This window comes from Hyla sarda, chromosome 7, assembly GCF_029499605.1.
Source record: "Hyla sarda isolate aHylSar1 chromosome 7, aHylSar1.hap1, whole genome shotgun sequence".
NCBI lineage: Eukaryota > Metazoa > Chordata > Amphibia > Anura > Hylidae > Hyla > Hyla sarda.
In genome coordinates, this window is record NC_079195.1 from 46,072,595 (window position 1) to 46,098,292 (window position 25,698).

The following is a 25,698-nucleotide window of genomic DNA, read 5'->3' on the forward strand; positions in this document are numbered from 1 at the left end:
ATGTTTTGGGTGTATTCACTGCCCTTTTAAATAGCAGAAGTTGACGGCACATGCCTTTTATGGGCTATAAAAAGGGACGCAAAAGCGCAGCATGGTGGGTGAAAGCACAGAACGTGATATGGAGCTAGACCAAGTGGTAGACGTAAGAGACAGGACACACTGTTCCAAAAATGGAATAAGGTGGAACATTGTTCCTTCCATTCTGGTGGAATCATCTCAAAACCATAAAGAAGTAAGTTATAGGAGCCATAATGTTTCCTGGTCGGTCTGTATGTATAATGTGATTGTGGTTTAGGGAGAGAAAGCCTATAGAGAGGGGATGTGTGCCTTCACACCTGTATGAGTGTGATGCCGCTATGACTATCCTCTTGTTGTTCAGGCTCTATAATTCTCTTGTAAATACTTGTTTTTTTTTTTTGTAACTAATAAGAGAATGAACCTGTCAGGGGACTCATCCACAATAACAGACCTTTAATATGGCACTTATCTCAATCACCAGATCCTCTGGGTTGCGCTCAGTACATCCGAACATCAGGACTCCCACTGATTATGATTATGTGTTTGAGGAATGATTTGCTTTAAGTAGCAAGTGTAGGAAGATTACTGGTTATTAATAGCTCAGTAACTTAAACCCGTATTTAACATTTCCTGTCATGATGTTTTTCATCCGTATGATCGTCCGCACAACAGATGTACAAATTATTGAAATGTGAGGCAAATTACAGGTACACTTCTAAATATATCAAAAACAGATTATAAATCTGTCCATGTTAAACAAGGCGCTCTGCATTTACAATTGAAAGCAATAATGTTGCTGATGAGCGGCATGATCGCCCCCTGCTAAAGGCTAGATATACACTTGCAGAGTTTTTGGTGCAGTTTTATGGTATTTTTTGAGTCAAAGCCAGAAGTAGATTTAACAACTATAAGAAATGTAAAGAAGGAAAAATTGTGGCACTTAAGGCCAAAACTTTCTACCTCCCTGACTTGTAAATCATTTTTATTTATTTATTTTTACTGAAAAAGAATTCTGCGCAAATGCAGTTTTTACTCTGAGTCTCACAAATGTCTGAAAATTCCTGTTGTTTAGAAATCGCACCTTTAACAACTATTATAGATCTAGAGAAAAGTAACCACAGGCTCACACAATTTAATAGGTCATAGTCACAGCTCCCCGCCTTACTCATTGACCTCTGCATAGTCACAGAGCATGCCCACAACAGTCAAATAATTGTTTTCTGTTGTACGTTTGCCCAGGGGACCCCAGACCTCATAATCAACAGGGGTCCAAGTGGTCATACCCCTAGTGAGCATACATTTATTACCTATTCAGTGGGTAGGTATTGAATGTTGTTTGGGCCAACCAGTGTATGGACTGCTTGACGGGGAGCAGTGGATCTTAGCACGACGTTGTGCCCCAAGTATTGTCTCTTATTTATGCATCCGCAATCGTACACAGCATATTTACTAGTCTATTGAATTTCTGACTCTATCACATTCACAGTGCTATTTAATTTAACTAAACTAAAACCTGAAACACCTGACTCAGCTAAAAAGTTACCATGGCTGTTACTGTTATAGCTAACAGACCGATTAAACATTACCACACTCCACAAAGATGTAATTCTTAAGTATATTAACCTTGAAAGCCTTGTTTGGATTCATATTCTAAATGCAACATCTAAAGGGAAGGAAACCTGATCTAAATAGGCTTCATGTCCACTTACTCAGATTAGGCTGTAAAGTGACGGAACTTACTGTTGCACTAATTATTTTTCCTTGATGCAGCAAAAGAAAAAAAAATAGAATTTTGCCTTTCATCTTGGTACATGCCTTGTTAGATATAAATCATACCAACCTTACAAATGCTTGTAGTAACTATGGTTCATTTGAATCTGTTTGTGTATAGTCAGATTTAAGCAACCTGAAGTGTTAATATTGTATATGTGTTTTATGCCCAAGGGACATGATCCTGAGACAGTTGTCTTATACTTGATCTGGCCATGATGACTAAAATACAATTCTATTATACCCTATACATAGAATACTACAATCCCTAACATGACTAAACACTAGACATGGCCATTATACAACTCTGTTATACTCTATACGTAAAATGCTACACTTCTAAACATAACCCAACTACTGGACATGATTATATTATACTCTATACATAGAACATTTTAACCACCACTATGGCAAACCACTGGGCATAGACATAATACAATTTTGTTGTATTCTATAAATAGAATTATACACCTTCTAACATGACCAACCACTCGACAACATGGCCAGAAACCTATACTGTATACATAGAACACTTCAACCCCCAGCATGACCAACCACTGGACATGACCATTGTACAGTTCTATTGTATTTCAAGTTCTACAGTACTTGTATATATATAAACACTACTCATCCTGAAAATGACCCAACAACCAGATGTGATTATATTTACATTTTATTATACTCTATAAGTAGAACACTACACCTCTCAACACTTTACATTTTTACATAGAACACTAAAACCTCCAACATTATCCAACCAGAGGCCTACTTAGTGCCTCTTGGGACCCTGTTGAGGTGCTGAATCAGCATCTCTGGCGACATTTCCATCTCCACATCCCCCCCACCCTTGAGGCTTACACTGACAGCCTTCAACTGTATGTGCTTGTGCACATGCAGTTGAAATTGCCGCTCGCCTGGAGATCGGAGCCAAGTGTATCTATCCCCATTAGCGACCACCTGAACCATGCAGGCCATTTCTCTGGTCTGGGCCACACCCAACATGTAGGCACTGGTATACCTGGCTCCGCCCAGGTTTTCCTAACCATAGGTATGCCTCTGGACATGAGCCGAATACAATTCTGTCCTTCCCTACGCAGTTCTATTATACTCTATTCAAAGAACGCCATAACCTTCAACATAACCCCACCACTGATCATAAAACAATTCTGTTTTACTCTACATCTCCCGACATGACTCGGAAACTGGACAGCATCAGAACACAATTCTATTACACTCAATACAGAAATGATGCTAGTTGTGGGTGGAGGAGAGATGCTGAATACAATGAAACTTGTCAGGACATAAATTTCCTGGTACAATCTATTGACTGTCCTTGGAAGTATGTCACTGTACAGATACAAACAAAAATGCCCTCAGGCTTTACCAACATTGAAGGGTTTCGATATGTTTCTTTCCAAGCACTTAAGCATCCGTCAGGGATTATTAGTCGGTTGTGTCCATAAATGCTCCGGGGACTAGGAGAGGTTTCCGGAGAAGCCACTGAATAAGACCTGCGGGCAGCCAGGCAGTAATTCCATCAATGCTATTCTGCACTCCTCAGTAACATAGGAACTTCTTATTATGGCACTGGACAGTATTATTGCAGGCCTGTTATTGTCCCCGACACAACATGACGTGACAGGCCAATATACACAGATACTGGTGTGGTCTGATTCATGGCGTTAATTAGACTGTACTGAAATAAGGGAGATTCTTAGAACACAGATCGATACTTAACAATCTGAATAGTAACTACAATTTTACAATTAGTTGTGTTATATGCCTTGGGCCTGTCATCCATAAGAATGCAACAACAAAAAAGCTCTAAGTAGGGTAATAACTGCTCAGAGGTTTTATAGGGGTATTCTGGTTTGTGCAACTAAAGTGTTTCTTTGTATAATTAAAAGGTATGCAATTTTCTTTTATATTCTATATAATAAAAAAGGGACATGGACATCCTTCCTAATGCATATGTTTCAGTCCGCACATGTTGCAAACAGGTGCCTAAAATCACACACAACCATTAAATCATCATAGACAAACATTGGTAGTAGTGTGTCTCATGTTGAACAGCTTTGTGGCTTTAAATGTGGCCTGGTCATCTTACTTTTTTGAGCTGCTAGATTTGCCCTGGATATCTGTAAGTGCTAGTGTAGTGGAAGTATCAAGAAGTAACTCACAGGACCTGTTTACATTACGGAAGTAGTGTCTAGCTGACACATGTAAAAATCTCCTATCCCGTGTTGCATTACATTTCTTCTGAAAGTGATACCAGCATAATAAGTGTAAGGAGCTTCTTGAATAGGTTTCCTTAGTCCAATATCTGCACACAAGCTTAAGGTCAGTAAACACAATGCCAGGTGTCAGCCAGTGTGATGTTAAGCACATCGCTACCGGACTAGTGGAAACATGTTCTCTAGAGTGATGAATCCTGTTTCACTGACTGGTAGTCTGATGGAACAAATGCCTGGGCAATGCTATCTGGAATATATAGTACCTACTGGACATATGGGCCTGATTTTCACAGCTAGACCCCTTTCCAGTAAAGAGAAGTGTTCATGCTGCTAGGTACAAAGACATTTTGGACAATTGTTGCTTCCAACTTTGTTCCAAAGTGCGATCCATGAATACTTGGTGTGACAAGTTTGGTGTAAGGAAATTCAAGTTGTCTGCACAAACCCTTATACTCAACTCCATCTAACATCTTTGGGATATATTGGGGCTCTGATTGTGAAACCACTTTTGGCTAAATGGACAGACACACTCCAAAACCTTGTGACAAAGCTTTCCATACATGTGGACATTGTTAGGTACCAATAGAACTCCATATTAACAGCCATGGTTTTGAAATGGGATGCCCATCAAGTTTATATAGTTGTGTCTTTCATGTGACCGCATCATTTTAAACCACAATTTCTACCTGAATTTGTCACCGGTTTCAAGGTTACTGTGCATGGTCACTAAACAAAAACCCTTATTAATTCCAGTGGATAAATATGGGTCCATGGGGTGGATGTCGCTTTACAACGTCACAGTAGAAGTTTCCTTTGATCACAAAGCAGAATTATTTAAACCTTGAGGAAATGGTACAAACCTTTATATTTGAAAATTTACTAACTTTTTTTTGTTTTTTTATGTATTTGATGGAATTGGAATGATTGGGGAAGAAATAAATCATTGAAAAAAATAACATTTATTTATTTTTATTTTTTATGAAAGTTGGCCAAACCTATTAAAAGTATATTCTGGCCCCCAGACAGTCCCACAAATAAAGGAAGAATAATTAAATATGCTTAAAACATCACATCCCAAGTCATTTGCTGCAAAAGATTAGCCAAAATCTGCACACACTCACACAGGATACATCTTTCTCCCAATCCCCCCATACACGGGCATGCTCTGCTTAGCTTAGTGCATTATTTCTCAATAGGATGAGTTAAAAAAAAAAAGCAGCTGCCAGTTTACAAATAATCTCATATACCTATAGATCACCATATAGGTAATTAAAAAAAATAAAAAATCTTTCCCATATATTAAGAAAAAAGCTAATATTTATTAGAAGTTTTACACAAGTAATGTTTAAAATACTGGTGCTATAAATTTTTATTTTGTTGTTTAATAACTTAGATCTCAGCCCCCCTTAACATGTTTCACCAAAGAATGTGGCTTTGTCAAGAGGAAGTAGAGGTAAAGAGATTGAAATTCATCATCCCTGATTCTTCTCCCCCCTTTGCCTAAATTCTATTGACTATAATGGCCCCACGAGCCATGCTGTTTACATAATTCCAGGAGTTACGTAAACCACTCAGAGCTTACGCCATTTGTGTAACTCGCATTATAGTCGATATGAGTTTGACATATTGCGCAACTTTGGTTTCTTACAGCTTTTCCAACCACTTTTTGCGGAACTGGCCGGAAAACAGAAACAGCGAGATGTGACAAGCCTTTAAGCTTCTTTTTTTTCCTTCTCCTCTCTTTTCTTTATAAGGATTTAAAGTCCCCATTCACTTTAGCGAAAAGTCAGGCAAACCCACTGGTTGATGGTCTAAAATGTATAGGGGCCTCCTAATTCTCCCTGATGGATAGTGTCAGCCGAGAAAAACATTGAACATATTTGATTTCAAGTGCCTGGCCCAGAACATTTTGGCAGCAGCTTATCCTTCCTATCTTCATTGAATACACATAAATGTTCCACACGTGTATGGAGAAATTGTAAACGTTTGACAGCTATTGAAGGTGTACGGCAACCTAACACTAACCTGAGCCCAGAGAGCATTTTAATGTGTTGATCTATAGAGTCAGCAGTCATCTGAATGAGTTTTCATTTGCTAGCTACTAGCTAATGTTAATGGACGGCTTTAAGTACCCTAAAATTATGTCTGGGCAACCCTTTGAGGTGCCAAAGGGGTATGTACCTACGCTTTAGATATTAACATCAAGCATATTCCACCTTTACACTGAGTCTGCACATAATAGAAAATATGATGACTTTCAGTCTAATATCTGTAATTTTTTGGTAATTAAGCCTGCTAATTGGCTCCTACCTTCACGACAGTGCTTATCTTTTCCATTATTTCATTCCTTGGACTGAAATAATTATCGCTATTGATTATATTCTTCAGCTACTATTACCGTGGCCAGAGACAAGCTGCTATATACAGTGCTGATATCATTACCATGCATGAGCGGCTCTGCTGCCATCACTGATACAGAAATCTAATGAAGAAGATTGTGCGAAAGAGTGAATGTCTTTAGAGCCAACACACAGACATTCTGATACTTCTCTTCTAGGGGAATTGTAGGTGAGTGTTACATTGCACACGTCAGTGACCGTGTCATTCTCTTTCATGTTGCAGAGTATTCTTACGGGCTATTAATCAGTATGCTGACATGCTGAACAAAAAGTTTTTGGATCAAGCAAACTTTGAGCTTCAGGTAAGAGACAAATTATTTTTTTTCAACCCTAGACAGTCTTTACAATTGATTTAACAGCGAATGAATATTTCTGTGTATATACAACTCTATAATAGCAGAAATAAGAGTTTGGTTTATTACTTTTTCCCTTTATTCTCTCTGTCTTTGCCTGTTTGGTACAGAAGATGTAGCTTTAGTAGGAGTTTCCAGACATGAAAGCAATCTTTATTTTTATTTGTTTAAAGGGGTACTCTGCTGCCCCAGCGTTCGGAACATTTTGTGATGTCATGACCATGCCCCTCGTGCCGTCACGGCCACGTCCCCTCAATGAAAGTTGATGGGAGGGGGCGTGGTTGCCACCACGTCCTCTCCCATAGACTTGCATTGAGGGGGCGTGACCATGAATGCACGAGGGGCGTGGTCATGACAACACGACCCCCACTGTTTGGCCCAGAGTTCTAAATGAATGTCGGGTGCTGCAAAGAGATCGCCGGGGTCATGCGGCTGGATAAGGGATAAGATGTCTAGGGGCGGATTACCCCTTTAACTACATATAAAGCCTTGTATCCCACTGATGTTTGCATAAGGCAAATGTATTGGTTGCCCTTTACAGAGATACAACCAATAATTAGTATGCAAAAAGTATCTCTCTACTGTCACCTATAGGGTGGTTACCCCATAAGTAAATGTCCAACCTTTCAAGGGGGTTATCTCAACATTAAAAGTTGTCCTCTATCCACAGGGTAGGGGATAAGTAGCTAATCTGTTGAGGCCTGACTGGTTATCACTGTGGTCTAATGCTCTTCAAAGGAATGGAGCTGTGACATTAGGTCTATGTTCTCGGAAACTATGATGGGTCCCATCATAGTTTCCGAGAACATAGACCTAATGTCACAGCTCCATTCCTTTGAAGAGCATTAGACCTCAGTGATAACCCCTTTGAGAGAGCCCCAAAAAATGACCTCTGGTGGAGAGCTGTTTTGGAATTTTTTTAAATCTTTTTTTTGGAAGCATTCCCCTGAAAATTTGCTATTCAACAGATCCCCATAACGACTGAACGCAGCTTCAAATCCTGCACATCAAATATGTGCAGAATACTGTTTGTGTGAATACACCCTTGAGTGGAAAACATGGATTGCTAGCTATTTCCAGCCTGTTTGTAGCCAGTCCAGATGTGCAACGAAAACAGATGATAATTTGCGTAACTCCCATTAACATTAGCTACACTGTTTGCATAACTCTGGATGTTATGTAAATGGCATAGCTCACAATGCTACTTTGTTTGCGCAAATTCCATTAATGTGGGAGTTACTCAAATTGCATCAAACACAGCCAGCTCTGCTGTTATCGATACCCTACCGTCTCCACTGGTCCCAAACAGGCTGGAAATGGCTGGGTGGCCATGTTGCCCTAAGAGAGCAAACCCTTTTAACTACAGTAAGGCAGCGCTCTCAGCATCTGCTGTCTACACGGTGTCTTTTGGTTTGGCTGATATCCTTTGTCAGGTTTGAAGGCTCTATAAGGGATTGGACATCGACATGAAGAATAGCCACCTACAGGTGGCACTAGTGAAGACTTGTGAGTGTGAAGAAAAGCTAGGAAACTTGGTGACTCACCACTGCTGCAAACGACTTTATTCGGTCACAGACGACACTGCATGTCAACAGATGTCAAGGCAGGACAAGGCAAGGGGGAGGCGGTGGGTCAGGTGTGGGACAGCGCGGTTTCATTCCAGACTGGCACTTCTTCAAGCCACTCAGGCTTGAAGATGAGTGGCTAGAAGAAGTGCCTGTTCGGCACGAAACCGCGCTATCCCACACCTGACCCACCGCCTCCCCCTTACCTTGTCCTGCCTTGACATCTGGTGATATGCAGTGTCGTCTGTGACCGAATAAAGTCGTTTGCAGCAGTGGTGAGTCACCAAGTTTCCTAGCTTTTCTTCACACTCACCTGTATTTTAGGACTGCTTCATCCCACTTGCGCACCACCAATACTGCTTCCTGCAGCGGGTTTTGACACATCCCAGCTTCCACTAATAGAGACTGTTTACCCTTATCGATAGTAGTGCCAGTCTATGCACTCTTTTTCACAGTATAGTGAAGACTTGTGTTGCATAACTATTCGTGTAATTAGGTTTATTCACATACATCAGATCTGCAGTTGCGAATTTTACAAAGCAGTCAAAAATCCGCGGCAGATCCTGTGTGTATGAACGCACCCATAGGGGACATTCACACGTACAGGATCTGCTGCATATTTTGTGCAGCTGATTTTTCAACCCATTAACTTCAATGGGTATCAAAATCAGCTGCAAACAATATGAAGCAAAAATATGCAGGAGATCCCTTACCTTTTCACCCCAGTGTTGATTTCCATCAATAAAAAGTTCATCACACTTTTGCCATGTCATGAGTTTTGACTGGTGACTGACGCAGAGATCTGCACTGATCCCTAAAATGAAGAATCAAAAGCCCACATCTCTACCACTTAGTTTCTGATCGTCTTTCGTTGTAAAACTGAGTGAGTTTTGTGTGGGCTGCATAGAATTCCTATGAGCTCATACATCTCTCGCTACATTGAAAATTAAAGGGACGCAGTGCTCAGGTTAGTGATTCTTTGTTTTAGGGATCAGTGTGGATACCATTACCTGTACCCCATCAATCAAAACTTCTGACAAATGTATGAACCCTAGTTGCTCTTTAAGTAAGCCATATACTTATCTTTGGCTGTCCGAGCATGCTGGGTGTTCACATTAGGGATCGATCAATTATCGGATTGGCCGATATTATCGTCCGATATTCACGATTTTCTAAGTTATCGGTATCGGCATCTAACCTGCCGATAATGCGGGCGCTTTAAATCAATGAACTGCAGTGGCTTTTGTGGGGCCAGAGACCGCCACCGCCTCCCACTTCTCTCCCCCTGCCTGTCCTGAGTCCAACTACCGCTGCTGCCCAATTGCCTCCCCCTGCCTATCCTCTTGCCAGAGACCGCTGCCCCATTGCCTCCCCCATCCCCGGTTTTATAATTACCTGTTTCCGGGGTCCACGCTAATTCTGGCTCCGGCGGCGTCCTGAGCTGTCACTGTGCACTGCGCAATGACGAGTGACGTCCTCAATGCGACGTCACAGTCAGTGGCCTGGCACAGTGACAGCTCAGGATGCCGCCGGAGCCAGAAGTAGTGGGGACCCCGGGAACAGGTAATTATAAAAAAGGGGATGGGGGAGGCAATGGGGCGGCGGCGGCGGTCTCTGGCCAGAGGATAGGCAAGGGGAGGCAATCTGGCAGCGGCGGTGGTTTAACTCAGGACCCCAGGACAAGCAGGGGGAGAGAAGTGGGTGACGGCGGCGGTCTCTGGCCTTCAAGAGCCGCTGTGGTTCATTGATTTAAAGCACCCGCTTTAAATCCTTGATCTGCAGTGGCTTCTGCGTGGCCAGAAACATTTTATCAGGGTATATCCGCACACACGCACCCTCATTTTACCAAGGATATTTGTCGGGGGGTGGGGGGGGGGAATAACATGCACAAAATATCGGTATAAGTTATCGACTATCGGCCTGAAAGTTCACAGGTTATCGGTATCGGCTCTAAAAAAAATCAATATTGGTCGATCCCTAGTTCACATTAATCGTAGTTTTGATGCAGCAGCATGACATCCAGTTTGTATTATGCGCATCCACAAGTTGCCATGTAGTTCAAGCCTAGGGTTTCCCGACCAGATTGCCTCCAGGCTGTCCGGGCATGCTGGCAGTTGTAGTTTTGTAACAGCTAGAGGCACCCTCGTTGGAAAACATTATTATAAGGGTTTGATCTATTTTTTTGCCTTCTGCACATCATATAAAAGTTCTATTCTACAGACAGAGTTCTACAATTTGTGCAGATCATCCAGAAACGACAAGAAAGTTGGTTTTTCTGCACTTCAGAATTACAGTGTGCCATAGTGCAGGCTTATTGCTTTCCTTAATGCCTAATCAAATCAAACATATGTGGAGTTTGCATTGCACAGAATTGCTGAGAACACAGCTTGCCTAGTACAAGGGGGTGTCTGGCATACTGAAGATTTCTAATGTACAGAAGCTCACTTGCTATAAGAACACATTGCACTTTGGGGAGCTGTATAATAGTAAACACAGTCCTTTCTCTCTTGTGCTGATCTGAAAGAAAATAATACAATCAAGTCTAAGGTTTCTCTATTATATGTGCCAGCACTCTGCATGGCATAGTAACCCTTTATCTGCCAGGGGGGTAATAACTAAAATGTCCCCCAGCATTTTCATAGAGCTAAATGCCATCATTCAGATCATAGTCTGCCCACTCCAGATATGGCCATCTGCCTAATTACAGTATTTGTATTAAGAAAAACTCCCCTTTTCCAATTAACATTTGCCAACATTTTACTGTATAAATTAATTTTATTTTTATTTTATGTAGTTGTGGAACAATTATTTTCACCTGGCCGTTGCTTTCCTTACCCAAGAATCGCTGCAGTTGGAAAATTTCTCGAGCGCCAAAAGAGTAAAAATCCTCAACAAGTAAGTAAGGAGTAACTTCTAGAAGATATAACGTGTAACATCTCAAGCCATCTCCACAAAAGCCTTCATTTATTGCTTTTCTATAATACTACAACAGAGGTCGAGTGAATTAAATTTCTCACAGAACAGAATAGCATTGTGATTTTCCTGCATATTCTTTCTATAAGATGAAGGGAGAGGGCGCTTTGTGTTTCCCTGCAGCTGGAACGAAATGCTAATCCGTTCTCCGTCTGTACCTGCGTCTAGAGATTTTGGTGGCTGCTCACTACAAAGCTTTACCTTATACATTTGAAGATGTTTGTTCCGCGGGACGTGTTTCGTTGCATCTGTTGTAGGAAACTTTATCCATATTGCCGTTTTTAGGGATTTCTATCTGGAAGAAGGCTTTTCAGGATGCTTTTTTAAGGTTAAAGCTCTGTGGATTTTAACAAACCCAAAAATAAAAAATAGAAATGAAAAGATGAATTAATACATGATCCAAAGTATATATTTTTTTTTTATATATTTCAGAGCAGAGATTAGGAACTGTGTTTAGAACAATTGGGGAACTTGTTTTCTCTTTTTTTCTTTTTCTTCTCTCGTTTGGTCTTAGCATTTGGTCTTAACCTTAAATACATATTGGAACAGAGGTGATAACACAAACTAACTTGTGTAAATTGTGACTACATGTGGACATATGTTAAGTCTAGTACACAGCTTCTACTGATACTATGTTCAGATGGCTTTCTTAATGGTTTATGGGTTTCTATTTCTTCCCACAGTAATGGCACCACCCTTATCTGTAAGCTTTGTTTAAAATTACAGTTCACCTTTGTTCAAATGAAATGCACTTATACTTTCTCAGCCTCATATTCACACCCCATAAGCCTCATTCACATCCCCTCAGCCTCTTATTTACACTCCGTAAACCTAATGCACAACCCTTTAGCCTAATATTCACACCCTGTATGCTTACTTACGCCCCCCCCCCTCAGCACCTATATATAGATATGACAGGATCCACCATTTACCATAGGTGAAGTTCACAGCTTCCCTCCTCCCCCTGTCTGCACACTTACCTCTGCATAGATCACAGAGCATGACCACAACCCTCTCCCACAGGAGTCAATCAGTAAGCTCCATCTACAGATTACTATGGTCATTGTGTTTGCTTTTAAGCAAATCTGACACCTTGTTCACCCACACTAAATCTAATCAGCAGGATTATTAAAAAAAAAAAAAAGTTCCAGGCTGAAGCTCTGTATATTGGCTCCTGCCTCCATTGCACAGGCAGGGGTGGGGGGAGAGGCATTAGCAATTGTGCCTGTATACAGCCTGGATCTTTGGAACCGGACCACAAATAAGGGTGAGTTCAGATCAGACTTGTCGATAGTTGTTAATCGCATCGGGTCTGGCAAAGGTTACCATAGTTTCATGAGAGCCTAAACTACAGTATGTAATTTTTATTGATCTTAGCAGGAATTCTAAGGCTTGGTTCACATCACGAATTTACAGTATGATTAACAGACAGTAAAATCGGACAAAATAAGATTCCCTTAAATTGTATACATTTTTCTAAATAATTGTTTGCATCTGATTTTAAATCGCATGGTATAAAATTTTAAGCTTTTTCATCCGATTTTTACATTACTTTTATGAAGCAGAAGGAAAAATCTTGGTTTCTAGCACTTTCCAGAGTATTCCAAGGCTACTGTATGTGATAAAGCTGATGAGATCGCACAGTCACTCGATTCGATAACATTTACATTGACCATAATAATCTAGAAATTTTACACAATTTCAATCTGATTTGGAATCTAGGTAAAAAAATCATGGTCAACCGTGCGAAATCTGATGTGATGCATGTGTTGAATATGATTACTCAATGGAAGTCAATGGATACAACCTGGCATACAGTTTTGTACGATTTAAAGGTAAAAAATTGTAAGAAAAAGTAGGAGGGTAAAATCGTGATGTGACCCCCACCCTTAATCTACATAATTAGGTTTGGTGAAACCATTGGTCTTCCAGGGTATATTTTTGGTAAAATAGTCTTGTTCTTGTGAACATATAATCAGCAGGAATTGATAATTTTCTGGGAAGTCTTGGCCATTTTTAACATCCACATATACTGTGCATCTTTTTTCTCTGAGGGAAATAATTTCTAGTCTCTTTCCATCACCACACAGAGGAGATTGTCATATCTTGTCATATTCAATCACTTCTTCCTTTGTCACTCTGTACTGCTAATATTTATTCACAAGATTGGAAACAATGACAAAAATACATAAATTACACTTTTCTCATCCTTCAGGTACGGCGATATGAGAAGGCAGATCGGCTTTGAAATCAGGGACATGTGGTATAATTTGGGTAAGTATCCGATTCTATGTTTTAAGAGGGCTAAAACTAAAAATTATATTTATAAGAATATGACACATTTTCTGTGCCAGGCAGGAATATTCTTAGCAATAGCACAAGGCACTCCTATTTCTACTGTGTCTCTGCATCTTTATAAAGGACTTATACTGGAAAGCTGGTTCAAGAGAATCTATAAATTAGCATTTCTCCAGAATCCCCAGATTACTACAGTAGATGAAGATACCAATTTATAAGGATGTATAGTGTCAAAAAGTATAATAAAGCAAATTACAAGTAAAATGTTATTAGCCTCGACTTTTGGCCCCATACCCGCACCAAAAACAGTCTGCCGCTGGCCCAACACACCTGTACTGCCTGGCAGGGGGGCCCTGGACTGGAGGGGAGCGCTCCCGGCCTCCAGGACTGCTCCGTGCGCATTCAGCAACTGGCGGCATCTCGCGGCACGCACACAAGCGCTGCGGCCGCCATCTTCACAGGGGACACAGTGACCCTGGAGGATTCTACTGTTGCTCTGGCAGCATAACTCAGATTGCAGGCCCTGCTCCGGACCCTGGGGGACACCGCGACTTGGGCAACATGGTGAGTCCCTCAGGCTTCTTCAGGAACTGTACAACTAGGTGACCCCAGTTCAACATAAGGGGTCACTGCCATCTTCCCGCTCCGGCCACCCTACAGCTGGGGGCTCTCTCTGGAGACGGCAGCATCACGCTCCCCCCATACTCCTGCACCAGGACAGCTGCAATTGCAATCATATGAGTGACACCATCATTCCCTCCTCCCTTACTTTCGGGGGACAAGTTATGTCATGTGTAAGGTTCTGACATGGAACCTTAAGGGCCTGCGCTCCCCTCAGAAGCGCTTGAAAGTTCTGCATTTTCTGAAGCGTCTTTGTCCTGATATAGTCCTCCTTCAGGAGACAGGAACCGGACTTTCAGAGGATGCAGAAACTGTGGGGTGGGAAGGTGTTGGGCAGCTCGGCAGTAAGCCTGACTAGGACCCCATGGATCCTGGCTCTTATCGCCCCCATCGCTCTGATCAACCAGGACATGAAACTTCTTTCTAAAATCTTGGCGGATCATTTGGCGAGATTCCTGCCCTCCCTTGTGGGTGATCACCAGGTGGGGTTTGTGAAAACTCACTCGACAGTCACAAACATCTGGTTCGCTTCCTGATTTCCACTGATATTTACCAGGGAATACAGATGGGCACCCAGGAGATCAAATTGTCTATGTTCGCGGACGATGTCCTTCTTTATCTCAGGAATCCGGGTGAGGCTGTTCCCAAAATCCTTCACTTTCTATCCTATGCTGGGAGCTTTACAGGCTACAAGGTGAATGCTGCCAAAGGTATGCTGTTGCCTTTGGGTGCTGCCATTCCTGGATGGCTTCCTAATGCAACTGCACTGGGGGTTGCGGTGCCCCCTTCCTTTATTACTTATCTAGGCATTTGCATTGGGAAGACGCCGGACACGCTCTATTCTCTCAACTATGTCCCACTATTCCAACGCATCCTAGATGAACAGCAGCACTGGGAGTCCTTACCGTTGTCCTTTTTAGGTAGATGTCATCTAGTTAAAATGATCAGCTTCCATCGCCTCTTATATCCCCTACAGACGCTCCTGCTTAAACACACTGAAGTTAAACGTCTCAATTCTGCCTTTCAACATTTTCTGTGGCAGGGTAAGCACCCGCATATTGCACTGCAAAAACGTATGCTTTGTAGGGTGGAGAGGGGAGTCAATTTCCCAAATGTCAGAGGATATATTCTAGCTTGCTTGTTCCGCTAGCTTGCTAGATTGGGTTCATGACTCCACTTATTTTTCTAACTTGGCGGTGGAAACTGCGCTTACTGCTCCTTGGTCTTTATCTGCGCTGCTGCATACCTCTTACACTAAGCTCCCAGCCGGGATAAAGGGATCAGTGCTGCTGCGGGATACAATAATAGCTTGGAAGGAGGTGCAGAAGGTTTTCGGCCTCCCGTTCCTCCTGTCCAAACGGATGCCCTTGCTTGACCACCCAGAATTCCCACAGGGTATATCCTCCTCTTGGTTGCGTTTGGGGATTGCCAAAGGGGTTGTGACTGTGGGGCAACTGATACATTGTGATGATCGCGGGTGTCTTTCGCTGGGGAAATGCTTTGCAAGTTTGAACTTCCTCTTTCCCACACTCTTTATGGCAACCAGATCCTTGCCTTTTGCTCCTCCAGACTCAGAGATCTATTCAGGGAAGCCCTGACACACACCCTAGATGACATTATAGGTAGTGACCCCGGAGAGTATCGAGTATCCGACTTATATTTAGTTTTTCGCAGCCGCTTTTTAAATCTTGATCTCATGAAGATGTTTTGCACATGGGAAAGGTGGACTGGAGATGCTGACATCACTGAGTTTATGGGGTTGGGGGGCGGTGCGTAAATAATCTCATCAATGAAAGGTGGAGGAAGACTCATTTTAAGGTAGCCCATACAGCTTTAACATCTTGCCTTCTCCATCCTTCCCGGATAAAATTGTCAACTACAGTGTAAGGCCCCACTTACTAACCTATATCATGGGGTTTGGGAGTGCTCTCACACGGCAGAGTATTGGCAACTAATACAGGCTTACATTTGGGATCATTGGCGGGTGCGCATCCCGTTTAAGCCCCAATCCTTCTTGTTCCATCAACTGTGTCCGCCTGAGGAAGGGGAGGTGGAGGATGTGAGATTCCTGTGGTTCCTTCATTTTGTCCTTGCAATAGCCCTAAGGTGTCTTTTCGCTAAATGGTTAGAACCTGCTACTCCAGATTTGCCTATGTTGGTTGCTCAGTTGAAAACTTTTCTACATGTAGACAGGTTAAATGCTGAGCGGCATTTTGAGTCAGGCACTAAACGATTTTTCCAATTATTGTTACTCATTTTGACTCTCGTGGGATTGCTGAAATTGTCTGTCCTTTTCGATATACCTCTGGTATAGTGTGGAATCTCTGAGAGGTTCTCTGGGAGCACTGCATTTGCCAGATGCTTAAGCTAGTTGTTCTGCTCTCTAATAATGCCCTAATTTGAATCCCCTGAGAGTCAAAGGAAGTTCAGTGGCTAAGAGTGTAGCCCTCTCAACGGGGTACTGTGCTCCGTTTTCTGTTGTAAACGATGGGTTGTAGGGGAGGATGCAGGGACCCAGTGAGTTCTTCGAGCCTGGCAACCTACTTTTACTTGGACTTCTGCTTCATTGGAGACAGAGATGGATAGTCGTTTTGGGTTATTGTCGGATGTGACCTATATGCCTTAGCTTTAGAGGGGTGTGGGGGAGGATACTGTTCTAATTGATGTTTTGGCTATTCCCTGATTACTTGGTTATTGTTTTTCTTATGCTTTGAATGTTACGATAGGCATTTTTTGTTTCTTACAAAAAGTTTAATAAAATATATATATATATATATAAAAAAAAGTTATTAGCCATAGTGCATAGATCTTCCATATTAGCAGGAAGCGGTTCTAATGGAAACTACTGTGACTGAGAACCGTATATTAGTAAGTAGCGTTATTATACTTTTTTGACACAGTACACAGGTTTTCTTTTTCTGAATAATCCCTGACCAGTCCTTCAGCAGCATTAGGTTTGTCCATGAGTCATGGACAAGAGATGACTTGGGCTGCATTAGCAGACAAATCACCTCCCACCACAAGAAGGAACACGCCCCCTTCTCCTGTGAGAACACTGTAAGCTAATGAAAAGAGGTATTTTTATAGTAAATATAGGTCATAGAGGCAGAAATAATGAGATGTACATGGTCAGGATTAGATACTATGAAACATATTACATTTTTGTGTGTTCTCACAGGTACACTTTAATATGATCTTAGTATGGAATCAACCTAAAATTCAGTGTAAATTCTGTCTGAAATTATTCAGTATGCACCAGCCTTTATTGTGGATATCTGACAGAATGTTACATTACATTGACCAAGGGAACCTGTCACATTGAAAATAAAGGCCAATCTGCCGGCATCATGTTAAAGAGGAGGAGGATCTAATCAGAGTGATATAAAGTCTTGTGGTTTGTCATTTATACATGTACATCTCTGCTCATTTGGGACTTAGTAGTCAAGTGGGTGATCCTTCTCAGTGAATGACAATGTTTAATGGTAAATACAGATGTCTTGTAAATTACTGAATAGAAATACCCACATGTTTACTTAGCCTTGAATGAGCAGAAAGTTACGTTAAGTGTTTTTCCACAAAACTTTACATTATTCTGCTCAATAACATGATGCCTGCAGATTTGGACCATCATGGAGGTGGGTCCCCTGAGCCATAATGAATGAGCAATTCCCCATTCTATGTGACTTCAATCATAAAAAACAAACAAAAAAACTGATGTATACACAATTACAACTCCAAGTTTTGAGGCTAGGAGCGACAGATAAAGCTTAGGACATTCCATTCTATAACACTTGTATTAAAGCTAAAGAATTCCAGCACTTCTATTTAAAGCCAATTTTCTTTATATAATCTTCATTCCGTGCAATACATAACATAGGGGTAAAAGGCTCCTATGACTGCTGAAGCCTTTTACCCCTATGTCATGTATTGCATAAGATGAAGATTGAAAAAAGAATTTTGAGTGCTGGAGTCTTTACACTATGACGCAATCATCCCTCCATTACATAAATGGACTCTGTGTAGTACGTTTTTCCATGCAGCAGCCAGCGCAGGGGACAAGCCTCTACAGCCATAGCTTCTCCCAGCAAGATCAGGGGTTTGCTAGAGGGCTTAGGCAAATCTGCTCAGAGTCCTGGCCGTCGCATTTTGAGAGAGGCAGTCTTTGATAAATAAAGTGTCTCCTCGACTGATTAATCGTAGATGTTCTCCACCAACTTATACTGCTAATAAGGATCCTTCAGGATGTAAACCAAGTACACCTGATGGTAAAGTCTTGAAAAGTATAGAATAATGAGCACCTGGTAGTATAATGTCAAGCACGTTCCTAGAAGGGTTCTCGTCCATAATTTCCTTTGCAATCACTTATGCATCAATTCCTTCTCTTCTGAGCACCCTTAACTCTTGAAGACACTGTGTTATGCCAAACCAATGTCAAAGTTTTTCATACAGTCATCTAAATAAAATTAACATTTCCATGGAAAATTAAAGACTTTATTCTGTTTCCAATTGCTCTCTTTTTAACTGTGTTGTTTGAACCTCAAAGAAAAAACCTGCCATCTTGTAGACCAGTGGTCTTCAACCTTTGGACCTCCAGATGTTGCAAAACTACAACTCCCAGCATGCCCGGACAGCCGTTGGCTGTCCGGGCATGATGGGAGTTGTAGTTTTGCAACATCTGGAGGTCCAAAGATTGAAGATCACTTTTGTAGACCTTTCCTTGCAGCAAAATTGTTTAAAGGGGTACTCCGGTGAAAGTTAAACATATTTGTAAATTACTTCTATTAAAAAATCTTAATCCTTCCTGTACTTATTAGCGGCTGAATACAACAGAGGAAATTCTTTTCTTTTTGGAATGCTCTCTGATGACATCACGAGCACAGTTCTCTCTGCTGACGTTATTATAATAATAATAATAATAACACTTTATTTATTGTTGACCTTAGTGGGATTTGAACCCAAGTCCCCAGCACTGCAAGGCAGCAGTGCTAACCACTGAGCCACCATGCTGCCCTTAGCATATATCTGCTATGCAGGGTTGCTAAAATGGACAGAGATGTCAGCAGAGAGCACTGTGCTCGTGATGTCATCAGTGTTCCAAAAAGAAAGGAATTTCCTCTGTAGCATTCAGCAGCTAATAAATACTGGAAGGATTAAGATTTTTTAATAGAAGTAATTTACAAATATGTTTAACTTTCTTCCACCAGTTGATTTAAAAAAAAAAAAAAAAAAAAAAAAAGGTTTTCACCGGAGTACCCCTTTAAGCTGTTGAACTCCTAGGGGGTGGGGCTCACTTCTCATTGGTTCCTGATTGGTACCTTTTGTAGCCATTAATTTAACACTATTTAACCCATAAGTTCCGCTTCCATAAGACTCTGTATATATGCCTTGATCTAAAGAGAGACCGTATAAAAAAAAAAAAAAAAAAAGCCTTGGCACGTGAGTTAGTAGAATCTTTCAGGGATAGGAAAAAGTTTTTGTTGTCTGGTGTCTTTATAAAAAGAGCAATAAAATCACCAGAAAACTTTATGACATCGATGCTGTGTTTGATGAATAACTCTGTGTCAGGAGCATTTGTTTTCTGAAGCGGTGACTCTGACATTTTTCAGACATAATACATGAAAACTGTCACAGACAAGCTTAAAAATAACAGGCCTGAAAAAGGAGTGCGCCTTACAGCTCCTTCAAGTGTGCGCTGGAAGCCATTAAACATTTCCAGGGTCATGCCGTCATCCACGGGGACAGTGCCTTTTTATTATTTATCTTTGCACTATACATAATTTTAAAATACAGTGTTTTTTATTTAATCAGAACTAGTTTTAATACCGATGCTGCACTTCCTGCTTACATTTAGACTCTGTTCTTTCTACCTAAATGGAAGCCATGATGCTGCCCTGAATGAATCTTTTTGTAGGGGCAGTGTTTTTAGAGTGTAAGAGGAACTTCGGGGTAGCTGGAGTAAATTTTTGCAAGCGCAGGGTTATCTCTCATTGGCTTCAGTAGCCATAAAAAATAAAGCTGCCCATATATATTTCATTGCTGTTGGACAACAATCCCTCCTGATTGCCTCATACACATGCTCAGCTAATCATACGTGTGAAGGCTGTAATTTAGGGTCAGTACAGGATGTGTAATGTATGTACACAGTGACTCCACCAGCAGAATAGGGAATACAGCTCTGGAATATAATACAGGATATAACTCGGGACCAGTATACAGTAAGTAATGTATGTACACAGTGACTCCACCAGCAGAATAGGGAATACAGCTCTGGAATATAATACAGGATATAACTCGGGACCAGTATACAGTAAGTAATGTATGTACACAGTGACTCCACCAGCAGAATAGGGAATACAGCTCTGGAATATAATACAGGATATAACTCGGGACCAGTATACAGTAAGTAATGTATATACACAGTGACTCCACCAGCAGAATAGTAAATTGAGCTCTGGTGAATGAAGCTAGAGAATGTAACAAAATAGCATAAAATGAATAGGAAATTGAGTAATTTAATACTATAAACCAAACTCTGTAGGTCTAAAAAGAACTTTGGAGTACAAACCCCTTTTACTATAACCTTTCTCTTAAAACTTCAGTATTTTATGGTTCCATTTTAAAATAGGTTAAAAGTGTTAAAACTGACAAATCAGGGTGTCCTGCATACAGATATATGCTCTTACCCGAGATGCTATAGTAGTGTGTCTGCAATATGCACTTAACACAAGACACTTTTGATATTAAAATAGGATATCAACTAGCCTCCCCTTCATGCTTTGTGCCACCATGTAGGGGAGTTAATGACTTTAGCCTCTGCATCCCTGATGATGTGGCTGGTGCCATGAAACATGTAGGGGAGGCTAGTTTATATAATGTTTTATTATCAGAAGTGTCCTGTGTTGTTATTTTCGTCCAGCTCTGGAGTATAATACAGGATATAACTCAGGGTCGATGTAGGAAAGGCTATGTAATATATGTACACAGTGACCTCACCAGCAGAATAGTGAGTACAGCTCTGGATTATAATACAGGATATAATTCAGGATCAGTACAGGATAAGTAATGTAACGTATGTATATAGTGACTTCACCACCAGAATGGGGAGTGCAGCTTTGGAGTATAATACAGGATATAACTCAGGATCAGTAAAAGAAAAGTAGTATAATGTATATAAAGTGATTTAACGTCTCTTGTTTAGAATAACTCTATTTGTAAGCTGTAAACTTAAGTTAATAGTTAAATACATAGTATATACACTGCTCAAAAAAATAAAGGGAACACTTAAACAACACAATGTAACTCCAGGTCAATCACACTTCTGTGAAATCCCTGTGAAAACACTGTCCACTCAGGAACCAAAACTGATTGACAATCAATGTCACATGCTGTTGTGCAAATGGAACAGACAAAAGGTGGAAATTATAGGCTTTTAGCAAGACACCACCAATAAAGGAGTGGTTCTGCAGGTGGTGACCACAGACCACTTCTCAGTTCCTATGCTTCCTGGCTGATGTTTTGATCACTTTTGAATGCGGGCGGTGCTTTCACTCTAGTGGTAGCATGAGACAGAGTCTACAACCCGCACAAGTGCCTCAGGTAGTGCAGCTCATCCAGGATGGCACATCAATGCGAGCTGTGGCAAGAAGGTTTGCTGTGTGTGTCAGCGTAGTGTCCAGAGCATGGAGGTGCTACCAGGAGACAGGCCAGTACATCAGGAGATGTGAAGGAGGCCGTAGGAGGGCAACAACCCAGCAGCAGGACCACTACTTCCGCCTTTGTGCAAGAAGGAGCAGGAGGAGCACTGTCAGAGCCCTGCAAAATGACCTCCAGCAGGCCACAAATGTGCATGTGTCCACTCAAACGGTCAGAAACAGACTCCACGAGGGTGGTATGAGGGCCCGACGTCCACAGGTGGGGGTTGTGCTTCCAGCCTAACACCATGCAGGACGTTTGGCATTTGCCAGAGAACACCAAGATTGCCACTGGCACCATGTGCTCTTCACAGATGAAAGTAGGTTCACAGTGAGCCCATGTGACAAATGTGACAGAGTCTGAAGACGCCGTGGAGAACATTCTGCTGCCTGCAACATCCTCCAGCATGACTGGTTTGGCGGTGGGTCAGTAATGGTGTGGGTGGCAATTCTTTGGGGGACCGCACAGCCCTCCATGTGCTTGCCAGAGGTAGCCTGACTGCCATTAGATAGTGAGATGAGATCCTCAGTCCCCTTGTGAGACTATATGCTGGTGCGGTTGGCCCTGGGTTCCTCCTAATGCAAGACATGCTAGACCTCATGTGGCTGGAGTGTGTCAGCAGTTCCTGCAAGAGGAAGGCATTGATGCTATGGACTGGCCCGCCCGTTCCCCAGACCTGAATCCAACTGAGCACATCTGGGACATCATGTCTCGCTTCATCCACCAATGCCACTTTGCACCACAGACTGTCCAGGAGTTGGCGGATGCTTTAGTCCAGGTCTGGGAGGACATCCCTCAGGAGACCATCCGCCTCCTCATCAGGAGCATGCCCAGGCGTTGTAGGGAGGTCATACGGACACGTGGAGGCCACACACACTACTGAGCCTCATTTTGACTTATTTTAAGGACATTACATCAAAGTTGGATCAGCCTGTAGAGTGGTTTTCCTCTATTATTTTGAGAGTGACTCCATATCCAGACCTTCATGGGTTGATAAATTTGATTTCTATTGATAATTTTTGTGTGATTTTGTTGTCAGCATATTCAACTAGTATTTCATAAGATTAGTTCATTCATTCAGATTTAGGATGTGTTATCTTAGTGTTCCCTTTATTTTTTTGAGCAGTGTACTTTTCATAGTTATATGTAATTTTTCAGTGGAATTTTGTATAGAGCAACCTTGTAAAATAACCTAGCAGCAAAAACTCTTTGTATTAATGTATAGGGGGATTTGTAAGAGATTTGATAACTGGACCCTCTTATGAAGTTTTCTTTAAAAAAATTATAATAGTATATTTTTACCGGTCCTAATTTGTAGCAGGTGGGTTCTATATTCTGGAAGGGAATGCAGTCGGTGCCCCCGCACCCTCCCTCCCCCTGATTTTATCCCAGCAACTGTTTCAAGTGTATGCAAGTAAACCTGCCTACTTTCTGAAAAGTCCTCCTCCGATTCCCTCTTGAATAGTTTTCTGGTAATTGTACTTATAGACTGGTTAACATATAATAGGGCACTAGGGATCGACCGATATCGTTTTTTTAGGGCCGATACCGATAATCGGTGCAGGTTAGGGCCGATAGCCGATAACTTATACCGATATTCCGGTATAAGTTATCGGCTATTTAACCCCCTGCGACACCGCTGCAGATCATTGATTTAAAGCGGGCGCTTTAAATCAACGATCTGCAGTGGCTTTTGCGGGGCCATAGGCCGCCGCCGCCACCCGCTTCTCTCCCCTACCTGTCAGGGTGGTCCGGGCCATCCATCCATCGTTCCTGGAGCGTCCGGGGGCGTTCCGGGTGGAGGGTGGTCCGGGCGGTCCTTCTTCTCCGGCGGTCATCTTCTCCACTCCGGGAAGGCTCCGGCCTAGTACGCTGCATAGACGCCGCTGCGCAGTGACGCCCGTGCGCAGCGACGCACCTGACGTCACGGCGTAGCGGCATCTATGCAGCGTACTAGGCCGGAGCCTTCCCGGAGTGGAGAAGAAGACCGTGGGAGAAGAAGGACAGCCCGGACCGGACCACCCTCCACCCGGAACGCCCCCGGACGCTACAGGAACGATGGATGGATGGCCCGGACCACCTCCATTACCAGTAAGTTTAATTTTTTTATTGACTGGGAGGGTGGGGGAGGGGCCCGACCGGTATAGCGGTATGGGAAAAAATCCATACCGGTATACCGCCTAGCATCACGGTGGGGGGTGCGGTGGGTCGGCGGTGCGGTGCGGCGGGTCAAGGGGGTGGCGGTCGCGGTGCGGGGGGCGGGGCATTATCGGCTTATCGGCAAGATAATTGCCGATACCGATAATGCCTAAAATCGTGATTATCGGCCGATAATATCGGCCATACCGATAATCGGTCGATCCCTATAAGGCACATCTGAAGGTTATCTGCTACCGACTTCTTCTCTCCTCCGCAGCCTTTTTATCCAGATTCTACCACTTGCCTTAAATCCACTTTTTATTTCCTTCATCCTCAAAGGTCAACACAAAATCAAATTCATTCCTGAAATGGTGGGTCCCATACTGGAAATGACGCTGATCCCTGAGACAGAGCTACGCAAAGCAACCATTCCAATTTTCTTTGACATGATGCAATGTGAATTTCATTCTACAAGGAGTTTTCAGATGGTAAGAGTTGCCAGCTAAGGCAGCAGAAAAAACTTAGTGTGAACTAATCTTATGATCATTTTGTCGGCCATTTATGTAATTGTTTAGACCACTTAATGCAATCTGTTGGGATACCTTGACTAAATGTTAACCGGTCAATCCACCAAGTCTGCCACACCGTAGATTACAGCAGGCAAATTTATGTTGGATATATTTTTTCTTTTTATATAACTATTTACATTTATTTTCCAAAACTGAGCTGCTTCTTTATGTATAGTCAAGTTAAACCTCTTCAGAAGACCAACTTTTTAAAAAGAACACCCCCTTCCTTTTATTACATTTTTTAACAAAGTCCACTAGAGGCTAGGGAGATCTGACACTGCCCATGTATGCACCCCAGGATCCAATAGACAGGAGGTGTGACAAAGCTGGAGTCTCGGTGGTGCTCTATTGTATTAAGCAATTCAAAGTCCATGCAAGGCGAAAAGGTATATAAAGACAATGGCACTCACCATCCGGTTGATATAGATTTATTGGATCTTCATCACAAATGCACATGAGACACTTAGCTTCTACAGGGAGGCATCACAGGAGCAGAAAGCAACAATTGTTTCGTACACTGGAGCATACTTTCTCAAGCGTAGCTCGTCACTCCGTCAGGTGAGTATTTAACTACTAAATCACCTGAACCGGAGTGATGCTATCCAGCTCAGGTGATTTAGTAGTTAAATACTCACCTGATGAAGTGACAAGCTATGCTAAAGTACGCTCCGGCGTACGAAACAATTGTGGCGTTCCTGCTCCCCCCGCTCCTGTGATTCAATAAGATTTTAAAAGACAATATTGTTAAAAAAATATATGTATAAAGACAATGGCACTCACCATCTGGTTAATATAGAATCATTAGATCTTCATCACAAACGCACATGAGACACTTAGCTTCTACACGGAGGCATCACAGGAGCGGGGGGAGCAGGAACGCAACAATTGTTTTGTACGCCGGAGTGTACTTTATCAGGTTAGTATTTAACTACTAAATCATCTGAGCCGGAGGGACGAGCTACACTTGAGAAAGTACGCTCCGGCATACAAAACAATTGTTGCGTTCCTGCTCCCCCCGCTCCTGTGATGCCTCCCTGTAGAAGCTAAGTGTCTGGTGTGCGTTTGTG

General features: G+C 42.2%; 1 protein-coding gene across 1 annotated transcript in view; it reads left to right on the forward strand.

Annotated features, from left to right (window-relative positions):
• The window catches only part of DOCK1 (dedicator of cytokinesis 1), a 439,672-nt gene that overhangs the window by 322,326 nt on the left and 91,648 nt on the right, over positions 1 to 25,698 (forward strand). Inside the window, exons 30-33 of the mRNA XM_056528878.1 lie at positions 6,645 to 6,723; positions 11,134 to 11,234; positions 13,528 to 13,586; positions 24,402 to 24,550. Coding sequence (XP_056384853.1) covers positions 6,645 to 6,723; positions 11,134 to 11,234; positions 13,528 to 13,586; positions 24,402 to 24,550 — 388 coding nt within the window. The remainder of the gene's footprint in view (positions 1 to 6,644; positions 6,724 to 11,133; positions 11,235 to 13,527; positions 13,587 to 24,401; positions 24,551 to 25,698) is intronic.